The sequence below is a fragment of the Vidua chalybeata genome, chromosome 6 (genome assembly GCF_026979565.1).
Source record: "Vidua chalybeata isolate OUT-0048 chromosome 6, bVidCha1 merged haplotype, whole genome shotgun sequence".
Taxonomy (NCBI): Eukaryota; Metazoa; Chordata; class Aves; order Passeriformes; family Viduidae; genus Vidua; species Vidua chalybeata.
In genome coordinates, this window is record NC_071535.1 from 25,665,917 (window position 1) to 25,688,191 (window position 22,275).

At 45.7% G+C, this 22,275-nt stretch overlaps 1 protein-coding gene across 1 annotated transcript in view; it reads left to right on the plus strand.

The window, feature by feature from the left end:
* The first annotated feature begins 1,213 nt into the window (after nt 1-1,213).
* Nucleotides 1,214-22,275, plus strand: part of EGLN3 (egl-9 family hypoxia inducible factor 3) — a 28,031-nt gene continuing 6,969 nt past the window's right edge. The window contains exons 1-2 of the mRNA XM_053946586.1: nt 1,214-1,831; nt 21,820-21,939. Of these exons, the coding sequence (XP_053802561.1) occupies nt 1,475-1,831; nt 21,820-21,939 (477 nt within the window). The 5' untranslated portion in view covers nt 1,214-1,474. The remainder of the gene's footprint in view (nt 1,832-21,819; nt 21,940-22,275) is intronic.

The following is a 22,275-nucleotide window of genomic DNA, read 5'->3' on the forward strand; positions in this document are numbered from 1 at the left end:
CCGCGGGGCACGTCCCCCACGGGCAGGCACACACGCGGATCACGTCCTGCGGGCTCCCGGCCGGAGCTCAGCCCTCGCTGCCACCCGTGGGGTGCGGAGCGGGTGCGTGTGTGTCAGTGCGTCTGTGTGCGCGGACTCCGCGGAGCCGGCGGGGACAGCGCAGGTGCCGCCGAGCAGGATGGATGCGCTCGGCACACGGACGGCTGCGGGGCTGTGTGGCATCGGTAACTTCACAGACACCGAGCTGGGCACGGCCGCCCTGTCCCGCCCGGCTTGGCCGCAGGCAGCGCCTCTCCGCAACGTGACTTTGCTTTGGTTTTGGTTTCTGTAGAGTCTTCTCTCGTTTGTTTAGCAAATCCCGGGCGTGTGTGAGCGGAGCTGAGCAGTTGTCTGCTGCTCGCTTCTCAGGAGGCATTTTACGCGGAAGCATGCTGGCTCGGTCGAACAGACCCAACAGCGACCGCGGGGCCGTACTCAGTGGCCGGCCGGTGCAGGGACAGCGTTACCGGCAAGGGGCACGCGGGGGTAAGGCGAGTTTTGGTTTAGAACGAATTTCGTCACGGTTTGACCGCAGCTGTCCTGTCGTGGCACGAACACCGGGAGGTGGTTCCTGCTACCAGAGCCAAGCAACCCGGCGGGCCCTTGGGGATAAATAATTCAAGGGAAGTGCTGTTTTGCTACGTAAACCTTTTGTAAAAGGTGCATTCTTCGCCCAGAAAAACTGTATCTGCCGCTTAATGCAACAGTTCCGTCTGGTGCCGAAACTGCCGCCGCGGTAGGCGGAGGTAAGAGGCGGCCGTAGAGCCCCGGCGGGGCATTGGCAGACTTCACTTGGACTGTTCCAAGAGCTCCGAGTGGCGGAGCAGGGCGAGGCGAGGCGCGGGGGTCGCAGCCGACATGCCGGCGGAGAATTCCTCAATGGCGCTGCCCACGCCCACTCCGGGGGCGCGCGGGACCGCGGGCCACGCCCCCCGCGCACGTGTGGGAGCCCTCGCCGCGCGTTCCCCACGGGCCGGCCCCGCCCCGCCCCACGCGATTGGCTGCCCGGGCCGCCGCGGGCGGGAGGGGGCGGGGCTATCGCGCCGCGCCGGGCGGCCCCTCCCACGTGCGGCGGCGCGAGCACACATCCCGCACGTAGCCGGCGTATTAATCAGCGCGGGGCCATCTGCCGCCCTCCGCGCCGCGGGCGGGGGCTGCCCGCGCCCTTCCCGCACGCCCCGGGGCGCTCCCGCACACTGCTGGGGCGCCGGCGGCGGTAGCAGCAGCGCGGGGCTTCGGCAGCACCGCCGCTCCCGCAGCGCCGGGCCGCGGTGCGTAGCCGACCCCGCGGCGGCGAAACTTTTACCTCGCCTCACCTGGCCTCGCGCCGCGGCGGAGCCCCTGCCCGGCTCGGCCTGGAGCGGACGGCGGCCCCACGGACATCGCCTTCCAGTGAGCGCCGGCAGAGCAGCGGTGCGCTCGTCCCCGCCGCGCCATGCCGCTGGGACACATCATGAGGCTGGACCTGGAGAGAATCGCCCTGGAGTACGTCGTGCCCTGCTTGCACGACATCGGCTTCTGCTACCTGGACAACTTCTTGGGGGAGGTGGTGGGGGACTGCGTGCTGGAGCGGGTGAAGCGGATGCACCGCGACGGGGAACTGGCCGACGGGCAGCTAGCCGGCCCCAGCCGCGGTGTCGCCAAGCGGCACCTCCGCGGCGACCAGATCAAGTGGATCGGAGGCACGGAGGAGGGCTGCGAGGCCATCAACTTTCTTCTCACGCTGATAGACCGGCTGGTGATGTACTGCGGGAGCCGGCTCGGCAAGTACTACGTGAAAGAGCGATCCAAGGTAAGGGTCCGCGGGGCCCCGACCTCCTGTCCGCCCGCCGGCACGGGCTCCCAGCCGGCCCGACCCGCCTCGCAGCTGCCGGTGGGACCTGCCCGAAACTTTGCGCGGCCACTCGCCCGTGGCGCGTCGGCGCTATCGACGGGTGCCTGTGGCTCGGGCAGTCCCGTGGGGTTGTCCCGCAGCACCGCCCCGGGTGGCGGAGGCGCCGTGCGCTGCCCGAGGGACTCCCGTGACGGCAGCCGCTCTCCAGCCCTTGCCGCCGGGTGCGGGGGTCCCGCTGAAAGCGGGGCCGCCCCCTGCGGATCCCTCGCCCCGCCGGTGCCAGCAGCGCTCCGGGGCGGCTCCTCGCAGCTTCCCTTGTTGGGTTTTCTCCGGGCTTTTCGGCTGCCGGACCCCGTCCAGTCCCTTGGCTTTTCACCTGTGTGACACCGGCCATCACTTCGCAGCCGTCCCGGGGGCTGCAGGCGGCTTCTCGCGATGGGGCTGGAGCCGGCTGCACCCCGGTTCTCCTTGTGCTCGCCCCAGGTGCAGACACGGCGGACCAGTGCGGGGCGTACCCCACCAAAAACGTCTAACCTTGGCTACGTTTCGGGGGGGAGCAAGCTCTCCACACTCTCCCTGGGAACGTACCCGGCTCTGATCCGATTGTTTAGATGTTTTCGCCCATGTATTATCCTGAATAGTTTCGCGGTTCCAACTTTGTCGCCGTTCTACAGCTGAAGAGGTTATCGTTACTGCATTGAGTATGCACAGAATACGGGATGTTTAGTAGTTTGAGCACAGCAAACTTTTGTTTTAAAGGGACAAATTGTTTTTTCTAGGCTTTCTCAGAAATGGAGGGGACAGGTATTAGTTTCTTTTCCAATGAAGTTTATTTGCACTTGCAATGCCATTAGTGTGGGGGTAACTTGTATTTTCTTTCCTTGTCTGTTTTGCTACGGCAAAGTGAACTAGCTTGGAGCTAAGTTTACTTTGTTGTCCTGAATGCTGAAAACATCCTTATTTTTGACTTGACATAGTACATTTCCAAAAGGTCCACTGCTGTTAGAGATATGCCAGAAACAAAAGCATTAAAACTTATTTTTAAAAATGTCAATACGGACAAGTTAGGCATTTCTCTTGATCCTGACTTGCACTGGACTAACGGCATGTGTGAGCGGTACTGCGATTCCCCCCTGAAAAATGATGAAAAAAGTACAGTGATGTTTACCAGTTGCTTGGGAACACACTGAAACCTGTGCATGCACCCCCACACATTTATACACAGTAGTGTGAATAATAAAGGTTGAAACATTGTTCCTTATGCTTAGCTCTATTGAATTACTGATCGTCAGTTAAAGCTTGGGTAGGTATGTTTTAAAATGTGGGTAGATTGCATTTTACGTATTCCTGTTGAGAGCCTTGTATTAGGAGGCATAAATAACCATCCTGACTTGGCACATCTTTAAGGTCATCCTCATCCTTTCTCTGGGTGATTTCTGTTTACTACTGAAAGTGCATTTCTGGCTAAGGGGATGTGTGCAGGGGTGGATATTGAGGGAGGTTATTTAAACGCTGGATTGGTGTGAAAGGAGGCTGTCCAGCCTTTTTACAAGGTATTTGGAAAACAAATCAGCTGGATGAGTGAAGGCTGTTGGTACTGGCTGCGAAGAAGGGTCTTTTGGGCAGTGATTTTGGGTTGTAGAGATGGTTTTAAAACAGAGTTTTGGTGTTTTTGAAGGCATTCTCATACAAATAGTAATAAAAAATAGAACTTGTTTTATAAGTAGGCAGCAAGCTATTTACTGGGAAGAAAGACTTCTGGCTCTTGTGCCTTAATGTGAAAGTTGTCAGACTCCAAACAGCACATGGAAGTGCTGCACAACAGTCCAGGACTGAAAGGGACTTAATATCTCAATATTGTTTGTAAAACCAAATGCAGATAAATTTTCATCAGTCATTAATAGTAACCAATGCCCTTGTTATAATTATAAGTACTGTGGGTATGTGAGGCCCTGGAATAGCAGCTGCTGTCTGTAACTGAGACATGGGATGCCTTCAGCGGAAGATTATTCCTGTGACTAACAACTGATTACTGCAGTGTGTGCAGGTTCCCACGTTGGTTTGAGACATTTCTACCACTAAACTGTCCCATTCTGCTTATCATCGGAAGTCTTAAGGATGCATACACACAAATCCCAAATTTAAATTCAGTGTATTTTTATTTTATCTGACGGATTATGCATGTAAATGAATGCCCACAAAACTTTCACAGCTTAACATTTGTGGGGATGTGGGGTGTTCATGGACAACTGGACCAGAATATCTTTGTAGGACATGTGTGGTTGTAATTTATTGTTTTGGGATATAGATATTACTCAGAACTAAGGGTTCAGGACAATTTGTTTAAAATGTAAGCCTTTAGGTACATGTTAACTCAATTTGTCATGAAAATGTACTTATGCCATATCAGCCCATCATTATTTAAAGGTTTATACTTTTAATAAGTAGCATGACTTTAGTCTTCAGCCTAAGTGTTGGAAGAAGGTGAGAGATTTGCCTAGTAAATGAATTGATGTCAGATTATATCACTTTAGTGTGAAGTGCTTCATATTTTTGTAGCTACACAAACATAAGTCCTGAACAACTTTTGTCTAATAAAGGAAATTTTCCTTTCAGCTAAATGAGAGAAACAAGTCAGTTAGGATCATGCTGTTTCCAAATTGATTTCAAGAGCATTTCAAGAGAGTTAAGATTGCATCAAAGAGAATGAACAGAAGTAAAATTTTCAAGGGTACTGGTTTTTCATAGGAGTTGCTGGTTGACATTTGAGGGCTGATCATTAAATGTAACTTTTCATCTTTGAAGACCAGTGATACAAGTCTGTCTTTGGTGAAAGTCGTATTTTAAAATACTGGCTGGTTAAATGATTGAAACATGGTTAAAGGTTGACAGACCCAATGCACTGCTTGTTGGCTTTTGCATTCTCATCAACTAGTCTCCATTTTCTAGTAAGATAATACAATGGTTTCCTTTTTCTAGTAGGTAAATGGCTAAGGCCATCACTGAGGCATAATTGACCCAAGTTCAGTCTTCTCCTCAGAGTGAGAAGATTGATGTCCTTGTGCAGAGGGATGTTCTGGCATGAGGACAGAAGTCACTGTTTTTGAGGACCTGTCACTACTCTGCTGGAGCTGTACTTGGTGGAGAAAAGCTAGTGGGTGTTCCAGGTCAGAAGCAAAGCTGCAGCTTGGTCTGTGAGGCCAGTCACCCAGAGTGCCCTCTGGATCAGGTGATGCTCCAGGGACTGCAGGTGAAAGGGTGACGTGCTGCAGCTTCTGAATCCCCAGGTCCCAAAGTTCCTTCTTGGGGTTAACTGCCATTTGCAGGGGCTTGAGGGGGTGCCCTGTAGGAAAATACTGTACTATAAATTTCTCCTTGAAGACTTGAGAAATGTTTTGGTGGTGGGTGGAGTGTCTTTGGAGCTTTTTTTTTTTTTTAAGAGACTCTGTGGAGTCTGGGGGCACTTGGAAGTCCCTGATGTGAGGAGGCAGGAGTATGGTAGGAACCAGGTTGTCTGGCTGGTGTGTGGAAATGTTAAAGTGTTAAATTGTTTGCAGTGGGGTGTCTGTGTAATTCATCTGCTGCTAAGAGGCTGTGGTATTGCCCTTTTCTCATTTTGCCTCTGCTGGAGAAGGGCAGCTGTCCCTGTGGCTGTGCAGGGTCCCAGAGCAATGCCATCGGTGCCTGCTGCCCTGCGCTACCTCAGCTGACTCAGTGCTTGACGTGCTGCCAGCGCTGCGTTGGTCCTCATGGCAAGGGGTGGAAGGTACTTTGAACTGGTGTGGCTACACTCTGAGTGGACTCTGCACCTCGCCGTGAGAGCAGCATGTCCTGCTCTGAGTCACAGATACCCTCTTGGGTACCACCAAGGGCTGAAATCCATGTCAGTGCTGCCACTGGGGATCTTCAGCCCATCTTGCACCTGCTGGACACCAGTGAGTCCTGCTGGTTTGAAAATAAAGCAAGAATTCATAATCTTAAGAGCTGCTCTGTGTTGAAGGAAGCCTGTGACTGATGTTTTCAGCTCAGAACAGAACTGCTCGCCTTCAGTGTCAAGTGCATAGCCTGAAGTTTAAAAAAAGCACTGTTTTCAATGTGAGATTAGTTAATCTAGAAGTCCCTATGGGATGTGAACCTCCTCAAAAATGTGCTTCCTCTGCTTGTTGCCATAACACCACCCTGCTCATCCCACCCTGGTGGACCCTCTCTAATGGTCACAGGATAAGTAGGTCTTTTGTGGTGACAGTTCATAGCTAGTGAGTGTTTGCTGGAAACCAGAGTGAGTTCTTCTGCCTATCACATGATGGGGTGTTCCTAGGTAGGTTTTGAAATACGGTCTGCATAGCAGGCTGTTATCAAGATATCTGTTCCTGAGGATTGAAGAAATGCATGAAATGTCACAGCAGCAGTTTTACAAAGTCCCTCATAACTCAGGTAAGGAGGTAAGGTATTTTTGCATTTATATATGAAGAAAGAAAAGTGCTGTTCTATAACATTCAAATTCTATCCTTTGCAACTAAAACACAGTGAAATGCTAAATTTTCTCATTTGAAGAGTGAGATAACAGAAAACTTTAGCTATAGCAGGCTGAAGAGCGGTACTGCCTCTTGAGATATACTGGTATGTTACAAAGGTATTTCTGATACTTGGGTAGCAACATGCCTTACAATTAGTTACAATGGGAGGTCTGATGAATACCACCATGCATAAGAAATATGCATAATTTCTTTCTTCTAATCAAATGCACATGTTCTGCCATAATTCAAGTTCAAATCTCTTCTTCTGGCCAGCTGCCGGCAGAGTCCAGAGCCACTGGAACTGTAAATATAACAGACAAGTCATTTTATGATATGAGACTGAAGAATTCAGCATTGGCACAGATCCTAGTGTGGTTGCTTTGGCTCAGTGTCAAAGCTGATGTTTATATCTGAGTTTGTCAAGCAAGATTAGTTAGCCTGGTTAATTATACACAGGAATGTATAATTTTTACTTGACAATCAGATAAGTATAAACTTGGGCATAATAACACTTGTTTTTGTTCTTCATCAAATTATTCTCAATGACTTTTGAAACTTCCAAAAGAACTACTTCTCTGAAAGAGGCGCTTGGAGAATCTTTTGGATAAAATCTTCTTTCAGCAGGGACAGGGCATTGGAGAAATGGATCAATATTTTACAGACAGTGATGCACATATCTGTAAGTGGGTTCAGAAGCATGGGAAGCCTCTAGGGAATGGTATTTGAGTTAATACTCAGGTGTTGAAGTTGCAAGCAGCTTGAATTCAGTAGCTGCTATGTATCATCACTCTTAAAAACCTGACTGTAGTGCGCTAGTGAACTTATTCATAGTAGGCGGTGGCAAAAACCTGCTGAGTTCAGTGTGTGTTACACCAGAGCCTTTGGCTGCCAGGTGCCTTTTCTTGGTCTTCCTTTCCCCCTCTTGCCAGAGAAGTCTGTATCCACCCAGCGACCTTTATCACGCTGTGCCAGGAGCCAAAGTCCCAGAGAAAGGCAGAAGGTGGTTAATCCTATAAGTGAAGGGAAATGTCAGTGCTCTCAGGCAATGTATAGATATGAATGGTCTGTTTACCCTGAGTTTGTGCATGTGTTTGTGGCATCAGGGCAATTTTTTTTTTTTGCTATCTGTAATTTTACAGTCCAGCAGTTCTTTGAGAGTCTTGCTAGACTCTGGTGTTACGCAATGGTGGCAAAACTGTGACGTTTTCCACAATCTCTCATATATTGGTCATGCATTTTCTGCAGTAACTTCTTATTCATTGCTGTGCCTGCTCTGCTAGCAGTTCTTGCTACTACCATGTCAGCTTTTAATGCCAGGGACTTGCAGATGTTGCCTTACTGGTGTGCTGGCCAATAGCTTGATCACTTGCAAGCCTAAGTATGTGCCACTCAGTTTGCTTTTGTGTGAGGACCCATTGCTCACTGAATGCCGGTGTGACTGTAGTAAAGGTGGCATTAAGGCCTCTGTGTATGGGGAGTGTTTGTCCTTTGTACTCATGGGGATGTGTGTGTTGCATCACAAGGTGCAGTATCCTTGGGAAAGCCACTGAGGAAATGACAAGATTCAGAGTTCAGTGCCCTGTCCCGCTGAGCTTGCATTTTGGGAGGGAGGAGAGCTGGCCATGGAATCACGGAATCAATTAGTTTGGAAAAGACCTCTGAGATTGAGTCCATGCTGTGACTGAACACCACCATGTCACCTAGACCATGGCACTAAGTGCCACATCCAATCACCTCCAGGGACAGTGACTCCACCACCTCCCTGGGCAGCCCATTCCAACATCTAATCACCCTTTCTGCGAAGAATTTCTTCCTAATGATCCTTGCTATTAATATTTTTGTGCCTTTTCCCAAGGTAATTGTTAATGGATAATTCAGTCCATTTCATACAGTTCATTGCCAAGAGCAGTATATGGTAAAATGGACATTGATTCTCATAACACTGGTGCAGTACAGGAAGTATACAGGAAAAGTGGCCTGTTACTTTGCATTAAAGATTCCAGCTGTGTCAATCCCAATGTCTTTGATTTCACAGTAAAATTTCTCTGACTTCCAAATTTATCTGGACGGTGGCTCAATGTAATACAGACTTATCTTGCATGTTGCTTTCTGAGAAATTTGCTTGATTTATTACATGGAAGTATCCTCTTCCATATTGCACAGATTTTTTTTTTTTTTAAATTTTTTTTTTCCTGAGGTGGTGGTGGATCAGTACTGCAAGTCCTTCCCATTTGTGGAAGGGATGAGAGAGGGAGGAGATAGAACCACAATGACCCAAGCATGTATGCATTTTTAATTAGATAAATGTTTGATGTTTCCTGAACAAACTAAATACACTTAGAAGAGATTAATACTTTTATCAAATGTTTCAAGATGACTCTTACTAAGACAAGGTACTTTCTTTTTTGTTTCTCTGAGGTATTCACTTTTTTCTGCTCCTCTTGTAATTGGATTGAGTTTTTCCATTGTGTAGCATCAGGCCCCATAGCACTCACCCATCTTGCAGCGGATGGCTTGGGAGAATGAGGCAGTTAGGAAAGAAAGCCTAGGAGTGTTTCTGGTGTTACCTCTATGAAGGAGGATGTGTGTTTACCTCTATGAAGGAGGAGCACACCAGCTTGAGGGAATTTAAAGCCCTGGGTCGGATTTGTCATGACTGTAATCCTTCTGTCACAAAGCTGAAGACTGAAACAACATTGTTAAAAAGCTGCCAACAACATGTCTCCCTAAGCTTCTGTGAAAAGGCTTTATTGGTAAGGTTTTTCGTAGAGGAGCTCTTGGGAAGAGGTGTTTTGGAAATTGCTTCTGGTACCTGTGCCTATGGCTGATGGCTGCTGTGGTGGGCTCCAGGGTGAATAACTGATGCAGTGGTACAGAACTTGGTGGGGCTTGACAGAAGATTTTGACTGATGCATAACGCTTAGTAACAGTTTGGTTTAGACCTGTTATTGCTTTGAAAAGACGTTACAGTGTTGGTCAGAAAAGCAAGGAGGTCTCTCTGTTCAGTCAATGAGGTGAAGGAAGATCATGAAGGGGTCTCATGCCAAGTAAGTCATCTATCTCCTGCTGTTTAAACTATTCACAGACACGTCATCCCATCAGCACACCACTCATGATCATTCCTGTGAATGATTTGGAGAGAGCTGTAAGCTCTGTTTCCCCTCCATCACTCACACATACGCATCTAGTATCTCTCAGTGACAGAAAGGAGCTTTTTCCCCTACAGTGATTTTTCTCTTGAAATTGTGCTTTGATAAGATTTGTAGGTGAATAAACTTAGTGCCAACATGCAAATCACTTATTAGAAAGCAGTTGATTAAACAACCTACTTGTTGCTCTGATTTTTCACAAATAAAATAATCAAAGAGATTTTTGCTGACCATAGTGGTTCCATGGAGGCTTACTAAATGTTCACATTTAGCTACCCAGATAAAAATGAGTAGCCTAAATGACGGGAGTACAGCACAGTACTCTATTTGCACTGACTGGAAACAGCACAGTTTGTCCAAAGCTTTGCAGTTGGAAATGGCAGAGTAACCATGTCTTTTGCCAAACATCAGGAAATTGCGTCCTATTTTGTAACAAAAAAAATATCCATTTTGAGTCTTGTATCTATCTAGTTCATGTGAATCCTTTGGTCAAAATAAATAATTTATTTTCTGTACTTTCTTTCTGGACCTGAAAATCCAAACAAGATATGTCTACATTTTTCCTGTCTGTAAGCCATGATATAATTAATCATTGCTTATGTGTTCTTGCACTGTAATTTTTTATACAAAGTGATAAGACAAATGTTTTTTAAATTTTGGCTCCAGTTCAGCAATTCACATAACTATTCTTTCTTAAAGGCACTTTCAGATCAATGGGACTTCAAGCACATATTCTGGTGCTTGGCTTAGGCTATGCTAGAATATGCTTAGAAAACTTCAGGAAAAATTGCGTATCTTGTGCCATCCCTGGTGTTTGTAAAGTTTTTTTTTTTACATTTGAAATGCAGGTAATCTTTTATGTGGTCTCCTGGGAGGCAGCAAGGAGCCTCACTTGATGAAATAGATAGTAGCTATGATTTTTATCTAACCTTTGCAACTGACTGTCTTATGGCAAACTTGTCTTAATACCATTAACAATAGCACTTATTCCAGTAATGCACACAAAGAGAGGTGAGGAATGCCATATGGAATGGGAAAAGCCTGGGGTGTAAGAACAATGGGCTTTGTGGTGGTGGAGATCGGTGTGGAGCTTCCTGACTGCCTTGGAACTCCAGGGACTGAAGAAAGCTTCTTGCATAGCCCCTCACTGGACCACGCAGGTAGAAAAAGCAGAGCAGAACAAGGACAATTTGAGAGAGAAGATATTGAAGAAGTAGTGGGAGGAGGGAAGTGTCAATTAGTCCTCAACTTACTTGTGCCTGGGTAGTTAACTTACCTGTGCCTAGGGTATTGTTCTTGCTGAAGACTGTCTATGTAACTGCACCCTCCCCTTCTGATTTCCCATAGGAAATCTGGTAGAAGTGGTTTGAAAAGTGGAAAAAGCTTCACCATAAATGCTATAACGTGTCCTGCTGTTAAGACATAAAAGCCATGCCATATAAATAGATGTGCACGAACAGGAGAGAGTCCCCCAGAATGAATTAATAATTCTGTTCTTGACAATATTCACCAGTGTTTCCACCTAAGTAAGTTAACTCGCCCTCTGTCATCTGCTGTATGGAGCACGTGCATGGTGTCTCTGAAGCAGGCCAACAGGACAGGTCACTGCCTGGTTAACTGTTTTATACACTTCCTCTTCATGAAGGAGCAGTGAGAGGATTTGTGAATGCTGGTCCTCATTGCCAGATTTGGTGTAATTCAACATTTCATGGTGGTCAAACACTGAAGTCTCGAAGTTGTGCATTTTACCAAGATATCTGAATGCATAACTTGATGTTTAACTGGTGATGTAAAGGCTCAGTGCAGTCTCACATTTGCACTGGTAATTTCTTGGCAAGAGTAAAAATGTAGTTGACATTTTTTTTGTTTGTTTCTTTACACTTGGATGCCTGCAACTGAAACATTTTTTTTTCTTTGCTGGCACTTGGTTAAAAGCATGTTTCATTACTTGCCATCTGTAGAAGCTACTGCTGCTAGTTATAAGCTGTATTAGTACAATGTTTTGGCTGCAGTTAGAAAAGGCACTGGCTGTGCCAATGCTTACCATAGCTACAGGCAGACATAGTACCTATTTGACCCCCACACTGAAAAGGGCATATGTAACCCTATAGCTCTGCCGCTTCCTCAAGTATCTGTCCTGCCTTCCCCCTCTGTGCTTTCCACCACAGAGATGCATTTGTACCCCATATCTCTAGCAAAGCCAGCTGCAGGATCCCCACCAGGTGGTTTCTTACCCCTGCTCTTACCACAGCCTGTTATGCCTAAGCAGTCACTATCTCTCATGTCCATCCCAGGGAGGAGACAGGGATGAGGGCTGCTTCCTCTGGCTGCCCAAGCAGCTGGCATCCTGGGAGAGCAGCCTCTGTCCAACCTCCAGCTTAGCTCAGCCTTGGCTTCCCCTCTGGTGACTCTGAGTACATACTAGTCTTGTCACATTGCCTGCCAGAAGAAAGATTATGGAGAGGAAGAGGAAGAAGGAGGGAAGTGAGCCAGAAAGAACACTCCAGGCTTTCTGCATCCTCAGGAAACATCCTGAAGTCACACCAGAGAGACTGCCTCCCTTGCTCAACAGTTGCAGTGCTTCCTGCAAAAACTACCTGAGATGCTATAGAACATTATTGCTGTAAGACTCAGTCCTGAATTGGGCCTTGAGAAATCTCCTAAAGGCTGCTGCTTCAGTGAGTTGTGGTGGTGGGAATGGCTGTGTAAGGCTCCAGAGGGGACTGCAGCAAAGCAGAGCAGCAGATGTGAGCAGGCTGAAACCTGTCAGGCATGGATGCGTCCCTGTGCCGGGCCACTGCCCCAGCAGGAGAGTCGAAGCCTGTGTCAGTGGCCACAACACAGCTGGCCTTTAGGTTGGTTTCTTCTGTCAGGTGGTGGCAGCATAAATCCACGGGAGATGCTTGACCAGTGAATAAAGGGAAGTGGGAATTCAGCAGCCCGTGTTCAAATCCAGAATCTAATGTTGTCCATGGCTGGGTTCAGGAACAAACTTCCTTGTTCAGGAGATGAGAGCTTTTGTGGATATCTTTGAGACACGCCGATGTAAGGCTGGCAGTCAGTTTGTGATGTGTGTGTGTCTGTCTATGCATGCTTGCTTTGCTCAGAGTTGCCGAGTGTCTGTCTACACATACCTTAGTGGTGCGAGTACCAGCTGTGTACATGGTGGAGAGGGAAGGCACTAAAATACTTAAGAAGATTTATATTTGGTTTTTTTTACCAATACATTTTATTGCCTAGCCTTAGAACAGGAGTACAGTTTTATTATTACAAATTTCCCTTGAATCTGAATCTCTTGTTTCCTTTCCTGCACAGAAGGAGGGTGTGTCACTGAATACACATCTGTCCACTTTAACTGAGAGATTACACTGTTGTAAAGTGCACAAGTAGACAGAGCAGTACAACTTTGTGCAGGCAAAGCCTTAGTGGTAAAGACTACATATTATTGAACCATAGTAGAAATTATTTCTGATGGTAATTTGTTATAGATAATTTTAATGGGTTTTACACTTAATTATTCATTCAAAATCTTATGCAGGATACTGTTATCTTAGGCAAGTCCTCTGTAAATGTATGGGTGAGCAAAAGATGTGTGGGTAGTCAGTGAGACTGCTTCCTTCCAAAATTAACATAGGAGATAACCGGTCTCATCAGTTAGCATTAATTTGGTTTTACTGCTGTGATAACAAGCACTTAAGAGCGTTGATCTCTGTTTATACAGCGCAGTGATGTCTTAGCAGCCTCAGGAGCCCAGACGGCTCTGACAGGGAGGACCCTTGAGGCATATTTGGGGTACCTGCCGAGTGTGGTGGTGCTTCTCTGAGCCCTGCATTCCTCTCTGGCAGTGAAGAGTGTTTCTCACTGAGCCAGAGGGGGCAAAGGAAAACATCTCCCCCAGTGTGGCGCTGCCTCTGGTGTGGCGGGATCAGGCGGGGTCACAAGAGGCGTCCTGCGTGGTGGCCTCAAGGAAGGACTGTTCTTGGCAGCTGGGGCCTCCTGTCCCCTTGGCACGCGTGCTTCAAGGTGGTGGCTCATCACCTCTGCCTGCCAGGATGTCCGGGGCTGCCCCTGATGAGCTCGCGGGAAGTGTTTGAAGTGCTGCATACCAAATGTGAGCCGATAAAAGTCTTGTGGGCTCTGTTGCTCACTTGCCCTGAGCCCACAGGCTAAAAATAAATGGGTAATAATAAGAAAAGGATGTTGGCAGCTCAGGCAGCTCCAACAGCAGCAAAAGTTTGCCTATATTGTGGCTGTCTTTCCTGACCTTTATTAGTGCAACCACAAGAGCATCAAAATATGCAGTTATTTAAATGTTGCAAACGAAAAAAAAAAAGTGGTGTAATCCTTTGGGTGACTAGTAGCAGAACTGAAAAGGTCTGAATTGCTGATGAAGAATGAAAGGCTGGAATATTTCAGGAACTGTGAGATTATCTTTCTACCCCACAGATGAGAAATGCTCCTCAAAGGATGTCTGTGCTGGTTACCGGGCTTTTATTCCCTGCTGAGAAACGGAACATACAGGGACAGTCCTTACAGATTTCCTTAATGAGCTTGCACTTATTTATGAATTTGCCTTTCTGCGGGGGTGGTGCTTGTCACGATGTCCCCCAGGGCTCATTACAGGGGATGCTTTCTCCATCTGCATCAATTGCTTGGGATGCTTTCTCATTAGTGCAGCTTGGCCAGGTTTGGTTCTTTGGGGAGAGGAGAGGGCTGAAAGAGTTTTCTGGGTGATGAAAGAGTGCTTCAGCAAAAGGCAAAAATAATCCTAAATGTAATTAGACAGCATTTTTTTTTAAGTGTGGGAGATAAGCCTCTGTGCCTGTGTTTGCAACACAGGAGGGAGGAACAGCTCAGTAAGAACGAGAGCCGAGAAGTGCCTTGAGCGGCTGTGTGCTCGCTGCCTGTGTGGGTTTCCCCTCTTCCCTCCGCAGCCTCTGTCTGAAGTGCACTCTGGAGTAAAGTTTGCATTTGATCGCCGATCGCCTCACGCTCCGCACGTAGCACTGTCGTTAAGCCATCATCCCGCTGGCCCCGAGCCAGGGCTCCGAGGCGCAGGGGCGGGCGTCTCTCTAAACTGAACAGCCTTTATTGATACATCGATGCACTGCGCATGTTTACAGCTGCTAATTGGAGACTTAATCTGAATATCCTTGACTGAACTAATTCACTGGCAATAGCCTTTTAAATTTCAGGTCCTGCCATCATGGTATGCCTGCTCTTCGCAGCACGCTAATCGCTTCTGGAGCGGTGCTGCCGCTGTGTGCGTGCAAGGCACGACGACCCAGTAACAACACAGACCAAAGTGTAGTTTTAGGTCAGAGGAGGTTGTAAAATAAAAATCTGGCCTGATTCTGCACTTGCAGAAGACGAGAGAAGGACTTGAATTACTGGAAAAAAGTGTTAATTGACATGCGCATGGGCATATGTAGATTAATTAAGCATACAAAGAAATAATTAATTCTTTTAATTACTACAACAGGCAAAGATGCTCACTGCAAGGACAGTTCTGATCCTATGGCAGTTTCAGATTTGTTTCCTTAACTTTCAGTGTTCTGTTTTCTCTGTGCTGTGCCCAGAGGCTGAATACAGAGAATTTGGGTGGTGGTCTGAAAGCAGTGCTGGTTTCCTTGGCTTTTTTAAAAATGAGAGCAATGTAGACAGTATACAGTGGTAGATGAATGCTTGGAACTCTTTTGTCCTTGGAAACCTGGAGAACTTCTTCCATGCTCAGATCCTTTCAGAGTTTCTGAATTGTCCCTTGACTTTTGGATCCTGTAGGATCCCAGGACATATCCAGCAATGGGAACAGCTCAGCAGAGCTCACTGCTGTCTCCAAAGGCTGGTCCACAAATGCTCCCAGTTCTCTTGACGGTTGCAGATGGCTGCTGCCCACATGAGGCACGGCTGTTTCCTGCCTTCCTATTTCACAGTGGCACTGCTCTGGCAGCCAGCTTGAACTTGAAGGGCATCCAGATTTATTTCTAAGCATGTGTTCTTTTAAGGAAAAGAAAAAAAAGTAGTCACAGGCTGAAACAGTCCTTCATATTAATAGGCTATGAAAAACTAAATTTTGTTGCCAATTATTAGGAGAGCTTCTTAAGCCCCATCACAGATTCATTTAACAGGGAGCTCATTTTTAAAGCAGCATCAATCTGTGATCTGGCTTCCTTACAGACACCTTCCATAAGATTTGAAAGCTTATTAGAGGCTCCTTGAACTACAACTAGATAACATGCCAGTCATCAATAGCTGTGTGGCATGGAGGTAATCCATGAACAGAGCTTTCATGGGCAGCTCTTTTTTCTACCCTTATTTCTTAGAAGAAATGTAACAAGCAGGAACAGTTTTCGATCTTGCAGTAATCAGAATATTATCAGGTAATAAAAGACTGTTGGTTGGTAAGCAAAAATAAACCAGTGTCTTAGCATTTTCTTCCTGCAGGTGAGAGAATAGTCTTTCCCACAATTCCCACCCTCAGGTTGTTCCTCAAAAAATTCTTTAAAAAGTGCCTTTATGTATCTGCAAGCAACAAGCAAGCTGTGGTGCATGCAAAAGACTAAATAAGAAAGGAGAGATGAGGTTTCAGCTCCTGGAAGATCTAAATCTGATTATCAACCTTGCATGTAAGCAAGGAGAAGCAAGTACCAAACCACCTGGTGGAAGTGCTATCCATGGAAACAGGACTTTTTTTATACAGTTACAAGTAATAGATTGATTGAAGACTGATAACCAAGTTATGGTGAGGAAATGAGGGACCAGTTTCTCATGCAATACTGCCACTGAAGCCCATTTCATGTGTTGCTTGACTGAAGTAAGCAGAATTTTACTCCCTCTTGGAACTGGTGATTCCCTTTCCAACAGGCACTACGCTAATGTCTCTGATTTGTTGGTGTTTCAGCATAATTTTTTCCCTCTGTTCCTTCCCATCTCTATAGAGTGTTAGGTTAGACCAATGTTCCCAGTTCATGCTTCAGTATTGCAGTTGAATATTTTAACTTTCATAAATTAAACAAACTAATATTTAATAATGTTCATGAATATTTTATACTTAACCATTATAAGCTATGTGGCAGAAAACACCTGGGTGCAATTGGGTACAATAAGAAATTGCCTAAGAAACACCCCATGGTGTTTGTGTGTCAGTCAAGCCTCAACTGAGAATCTCTTGCCTTTGATCATGAAATGTCAGACTACTCATGTTCTTTTAACGTAGAGCATGCTGGGTGCTTTTCCCTTTCTGGATGTAAAGACTGTGCACATCTTTGAACTAGAATCAGGTTGAGTGCAATATACATTCAAAACTAAGACAATCAAGTGAATCCTGGTAATCCTAATACCCTGGAGGACTGGTCAAAAGTGATTTTTGTTTGTCCTCAAGTTCAGAACTAAGAACCACATCTGGGGCTGAAATTTGGGACCTTCTGACCTGGTGTCACCACTGCTTCCTATTAAGCAGTGTTCATTTATACTTATAAACATCTTCCATCTGAGATATTTTCTGAAATGTTCTGTTCCAAGTATCAGGCTGCTCTATCATTGCTTATTTTGTTAATCATGTCTCACAGCATGATCTTGGCCATCAGCTAAGAGAACTTGTTTTTCTGCTTGCTAGAAGCACTGGGAGGCAGGGAAAAATCCTCTCAATGCAACAGTTGTTTTTTATCTGCCTTCAAACTTTGCTAGTGTCTTGCAGTTTGACTTGCAGATTTCTCTGGCTGACTTGAGTGTAATACTTAGACTGAATGATAGCTTATTTTTGCAAGCTTCTGTGCAACATGGAATTTACTAACGATTCCTGGGTCCTTACTAAAGCTGGTAATTGCTGCTTGTTTAACTTGTGGTTGATTTGCACCCTCTTGGGCAAGCTAACATCCCTGAAAATAACAGGGCAGAAGCTTTAGTCTTGATGATTTACTTTTCATTTTCCAAATTTTGTAGGGTTTAATTTTTGACTGTTGACTAGACTACCAGAGCATTGGTCTTCATATGGTGGTGTGTAAGTGTGACTCCAAAAGCATGCATCTGGATATCAGTTTTTAACTATCCAGCTGTTGTGTAAGACAAACTCTTCTTTTTTAACTTAGAAAAGGGGAGTGTTGCAAAAATTTTCTGAGTGTTTACACTGGGAAGTTAAGCCAACCAACAGCCATTGTAATAGATTGTATTGAAAAATAAAAGATTAGGTACATTCCTGCTTATTACTGCCTACTATAGTAAGTTTGATTAGTTTAGGTTTGGAGATTGTTAATGAAGAGAGGAGTTGCTTCCAAAAATGGAGTGTGCTCTTCTGGACACAATAGCCAAAAGTGTAGGAAACATTTTTTACTAACACTTCATGTGCACACCTGGTAAATGGTTTGATTATTGTTATCGAGCCTCTGGCTTTTGTAGCTGGACTGTGCACTAAACTGGCAGATACCAGTGTTCACAAATTACCTAAATTAAGTCTGGGTCACGCATCTCATCTCCTGTTTCTTGTTTGCTTTAAATGAATCCAAAAGTACTGCTAACAGCTGGAATCCCTGCTGAGGCCAGCTTGATCTGCTCTGGAGCAGCTCCAGCCATTGCTCTGATAAAGCTTGATATCGTTTCAACAGTCTCTAGGAGGACCAGAATGATTTCCCTTCATTGTTTAAGGTTTCATTCAAATATTCGCTGTGCCAGGATCTTTCACTTCTGCTTTTCTTCTTTTGCTGCTGCTACTAGAAAACTTTTTTCTCTTTGCTCTTCTGAAAGTTAAGCTATAGTGTGGCCCATGCTTTAGGATTATGTGGGAATTGTTCCACTTAATCTCCAGGGATGGAGTGTTGCAGTTGCAAAAGTTGCACACTGTAAATAAATAAATTATGCATCAATGTTGGAGACAAAGCACGTGTTCTAAGAGAACATATTATGTGGGGGAGGCCAGGGGAAACTCTGGCCTTCTGCCTAGATTTCCATAGTAAATAAAGCACTTAAATCCCTTTCAGGATCTGGCCCTCAGTCTGCTGTACAGTAGCTTGTTGTTTGTGACATTAAAAATAGTAGTAATATTGGATTGATTTTTAGGCAGTTCAGTAATCTTGGAATAATGACTACTCTCCAAAGAGAGACTTAAGATCACCACAATTTTGTGCTGTACATCGACTTAAAAACGAGGTACTGTCGGTCAGCGAGGCTGTATTCCTGTCCTGCATCATCCCCCTGGTGTGGTGAGCAGGGCCGGGCCGAGCTGGCGCTGTCGGTGCCCGTGCCCTTGGCAGCGGCTGTGCCACACCCAGCTCCAGCACAGCCTTCCTCCCTGCCCGACGGTTGGAATCGCCCCCTCTCCTTGGTATTCTTAGCTCTCAGGATGTGTTGGGTTTGCAGGGCAAGGTTTTGGTAGCTGAGAGGCTATCAGGGTTTTGTTGTGAGAAGCTGCCAGAAGCTTCTCCCGTGTCTGAAAGAGCCAATGCCAGCCGGCTACAAGATGGACCCATGCTGGCCAAGTAGAGAACTTGGGAGTGAAGTTGAACTTGGGAGGAAGGGAGGGGTAGGGGGAAGGTGTCTTAAGGTTTGGTTTTATTTCTCACTATCTTACTCTGATTTGATTGGCAATACATTAAATTAGTTTCCCCAGGTCTAGTCTGTTCTACCTGCAACAGTTACTGGTGGGTGATCTCTCCCTATCCTTATCAACCCATGATCCTTTCATTATGCTTTCATTCCCTGCTCAATTGAGGAGGGGAGTGATGGAGTGGCTTCAGGGGCACCAGGGTCATGTTTCCCAGTGTTTGAAGATCCGTTTTACACAAGGTTACTATTTTAATTGTTAGACCTGATGCAGCTCACTGCATGTGGGATGGGTGAAGGTGCACCTGCATGAAGTGCTGTGCTAGTACCTGGGATGGGGGAATGCACAAACTGGGTTATCCTCACCAATGAGGGCCCAGCTTCCTCAGACCATTATTACATTGCAGATACAGCTGACTTGTGGTTTCCACCAGACTTATGCCCTTAACATGTTTCGAGCACTATGCTGTAGTCTGGCCCTTACTGCCATTTTCAGGCTGATAGTGAAATGTAGTGCAGCTCTGGAGCCATTTGTAACAGCAGAATGACAACATAGCATATAGGATCTACAGCAAGGCATCTACCTAACTGCCAGGTGTGATGGAAGAGGGCTTATTACCTGGAATTAAAAGTATTTGCTTTTATTTAGCATAATGTGCTGATCATGCAGGCCACTAGTCTCTAGGCATCTTTGGCCTGAGGTGTGGAGAGCGGGCCCTGGTGACTTACTGCTGCCTGCAGGTACTGTTCTGGTGCTTGTTGTGGTAAGGAAAGTTAATGCATTCATTGCTGACTCCTATGGATAGGTTTTGTTCTTGGTAGCAGAGGGTTCAAGGGATCCACTGCGCTGGCTGGCAGTAGCTTCTGTGCTGGTGTTTGTTGGCACAGTAAAATTTCCTTGTTGATTAAACTGCACTTGGTCATGTCCCTTGAGAACAGTGTGCCTTTTGCATGTGCTTGGAAGAAGAAAACAAGAATTCTGGGGTTCCTAAATAAAAAATTCTTAGTAAGGCCTATACTGTCAATCTCCAACTATCAATTACATTATGAACTGTGCATATCAAATCATTGGAGCAGATCATGCAAATGGTGCACAATTAAATAATTCTGTGGCACAGGCATGTAAAATACTGTTACATGTGAAGTTAGGGTTTTATTGTCTGAAAACATGGAAAAGTGGATGGGTAAAAAACTGGTCGGACTTGGAGGGTCATGGTCTATCAGACCTCTTATACCTGGAGGCTGCTACCAAATGGGGCACCACAGGGATCTATCATGGAACCTGTTATGTTAAACAACTTTATTTATCAGCAACCTGAAACAGATGGCAGAGTGTGCTCTTCAACTGTGCAGAAGACACCAAAGTGAGAGGGACCAGTTGATGCCCTTGAGGGCAAGGCTGCCACTAAAAGGAAACCAGATAGACTGGGGAAACAGGCCAACAGAACCTTATGAAATTAAACATGGGTAAATTTGACTCCTGCACCTGGGAAGGAAGGGTCCCTTGCAGAAGTACAGGTTGGGAGCTGCCAGCAGATCTCCTCCCCAGGGGAACCTGGGAACCCTCAGCTCATCCTGGTGGACAGTGAGCTGAACTTAAGCCTATGGTGTGCTTCCTGCACAACTTATTTATGGGAGCACAGCACACAGATTGAGGAGTGATAATTGCTCTCTCCTCATCTCTGCAGAAACCACATCTGAACACTATCTGCAGTTTTTCAGCTGAATTTAGTCCATCATTTCCCATCACTCTTGCTGCTAATACTGGCAAGCAATCTGGAGATGTCAGGGGAGTGGGAACAAGACTTCTATTGCAACAGCTTTAGGGGTGATCGGTATCACTGCCAAGTAGCCCCAGTAGTGAAGAGAGACTGAGACAAAGATCTAGTACCCTAGCAGCAGTGTCACCTGCTCTTGCCCGCATTCTGCTTAGGCTGCTAATTAAATCAACTAAGTTTAATATGTTTTTGCTGTAAAAACCTTTTAAGACCTGTTGATTGCCATGTGGTTTGGAGTAATTCATGTTAGGCTTATCTCATCATTCAAGGTGAAATTTAAACCATGAGTTAAGTGATTGTATCAGCAAGTCTGAGGATGATCAAAGAGAGAAATGCTCTGAAAGCTCTTTGGTTAATTCTGTGGCTCAGTCCATGAAAGCAAACATGCACTGTCCTGTGCAAACACAGAGCAAAGGAGTTTCAGCTTTTTGCAGACTTTGCTCTATGGAGTTTTACCAACACCACCTGGGGACCACTCACTTTGAGTTGCACACAGGAGTGAATATGACAGTGACTGGAAGATATGAATAGAGGATGATGGTGGTAGTAAAGCATGACATCCTGGGATTGCTTTCTACTTTCATTATGACTGGAAAATCTGTTTTGCAATGACTGCTTATCTGTAGAAACCGAAGCAAATTTCAGCTGAAACTGCCTCAAAGTCACGTTGCTTGTAACAAGCTTGTACCATGCATATTCGTGCTCTAGTTTATTTTTTCCCTTTTATTTTAGTGTATTTATTGTGAATTATGAGGGGTATTTATTTTCCAGTTTTGAATTTCACACTGGCTGAGCTGTCCTGTGAAAGACGTTTGTGCAAAGATACCTTCAGGTGATGTCTGCTCTAGATTTTGGATTGATCATCTGAAAAATAGTGAGCCAAACTGGTGGTGGGAGGATGCTTAGCAAATTAAAACTGAAGGTAGGCATCTTGTAGAATTAATTATTTTACAATCTGTATATTTCAGGCTATGGTTGCTTGCTATCCTGGAAATGGAACTGGGTATGTTCGTCATGTGGACAATCCAAATGGTGACGGGCGCTGCATCACCTGTATTTATTACCTGAATAAGAACTGGGACTCCAAGGTGAGTAAGCCATGGGGTTGAGGCAGAACAGGAAGGAAAAACTACTTCAGAAACAGAGTTTTGGAACTGTCTGTTGTTTCTGTGAACTCTGATGAACTTCTGAATTGCTGGTCCATTCTTCATCTCTTCTTTTTTTTTTTGTCTGTTTTTGGCAACGCTTTGGATGTAAGAATGTGAACTGTTTCCTTATGTCCTCTCTCCCATTCTACACACATACTGTTTTGTTGCTGTAGGATAAAGTTATAAGCACTGAGCTGTATGCTCTTAACACTTTGCTTAGAGGAAACAGCAGAAAAAGAAAATCAATTCACTACAAAACAAATGGATTGTGGGAGT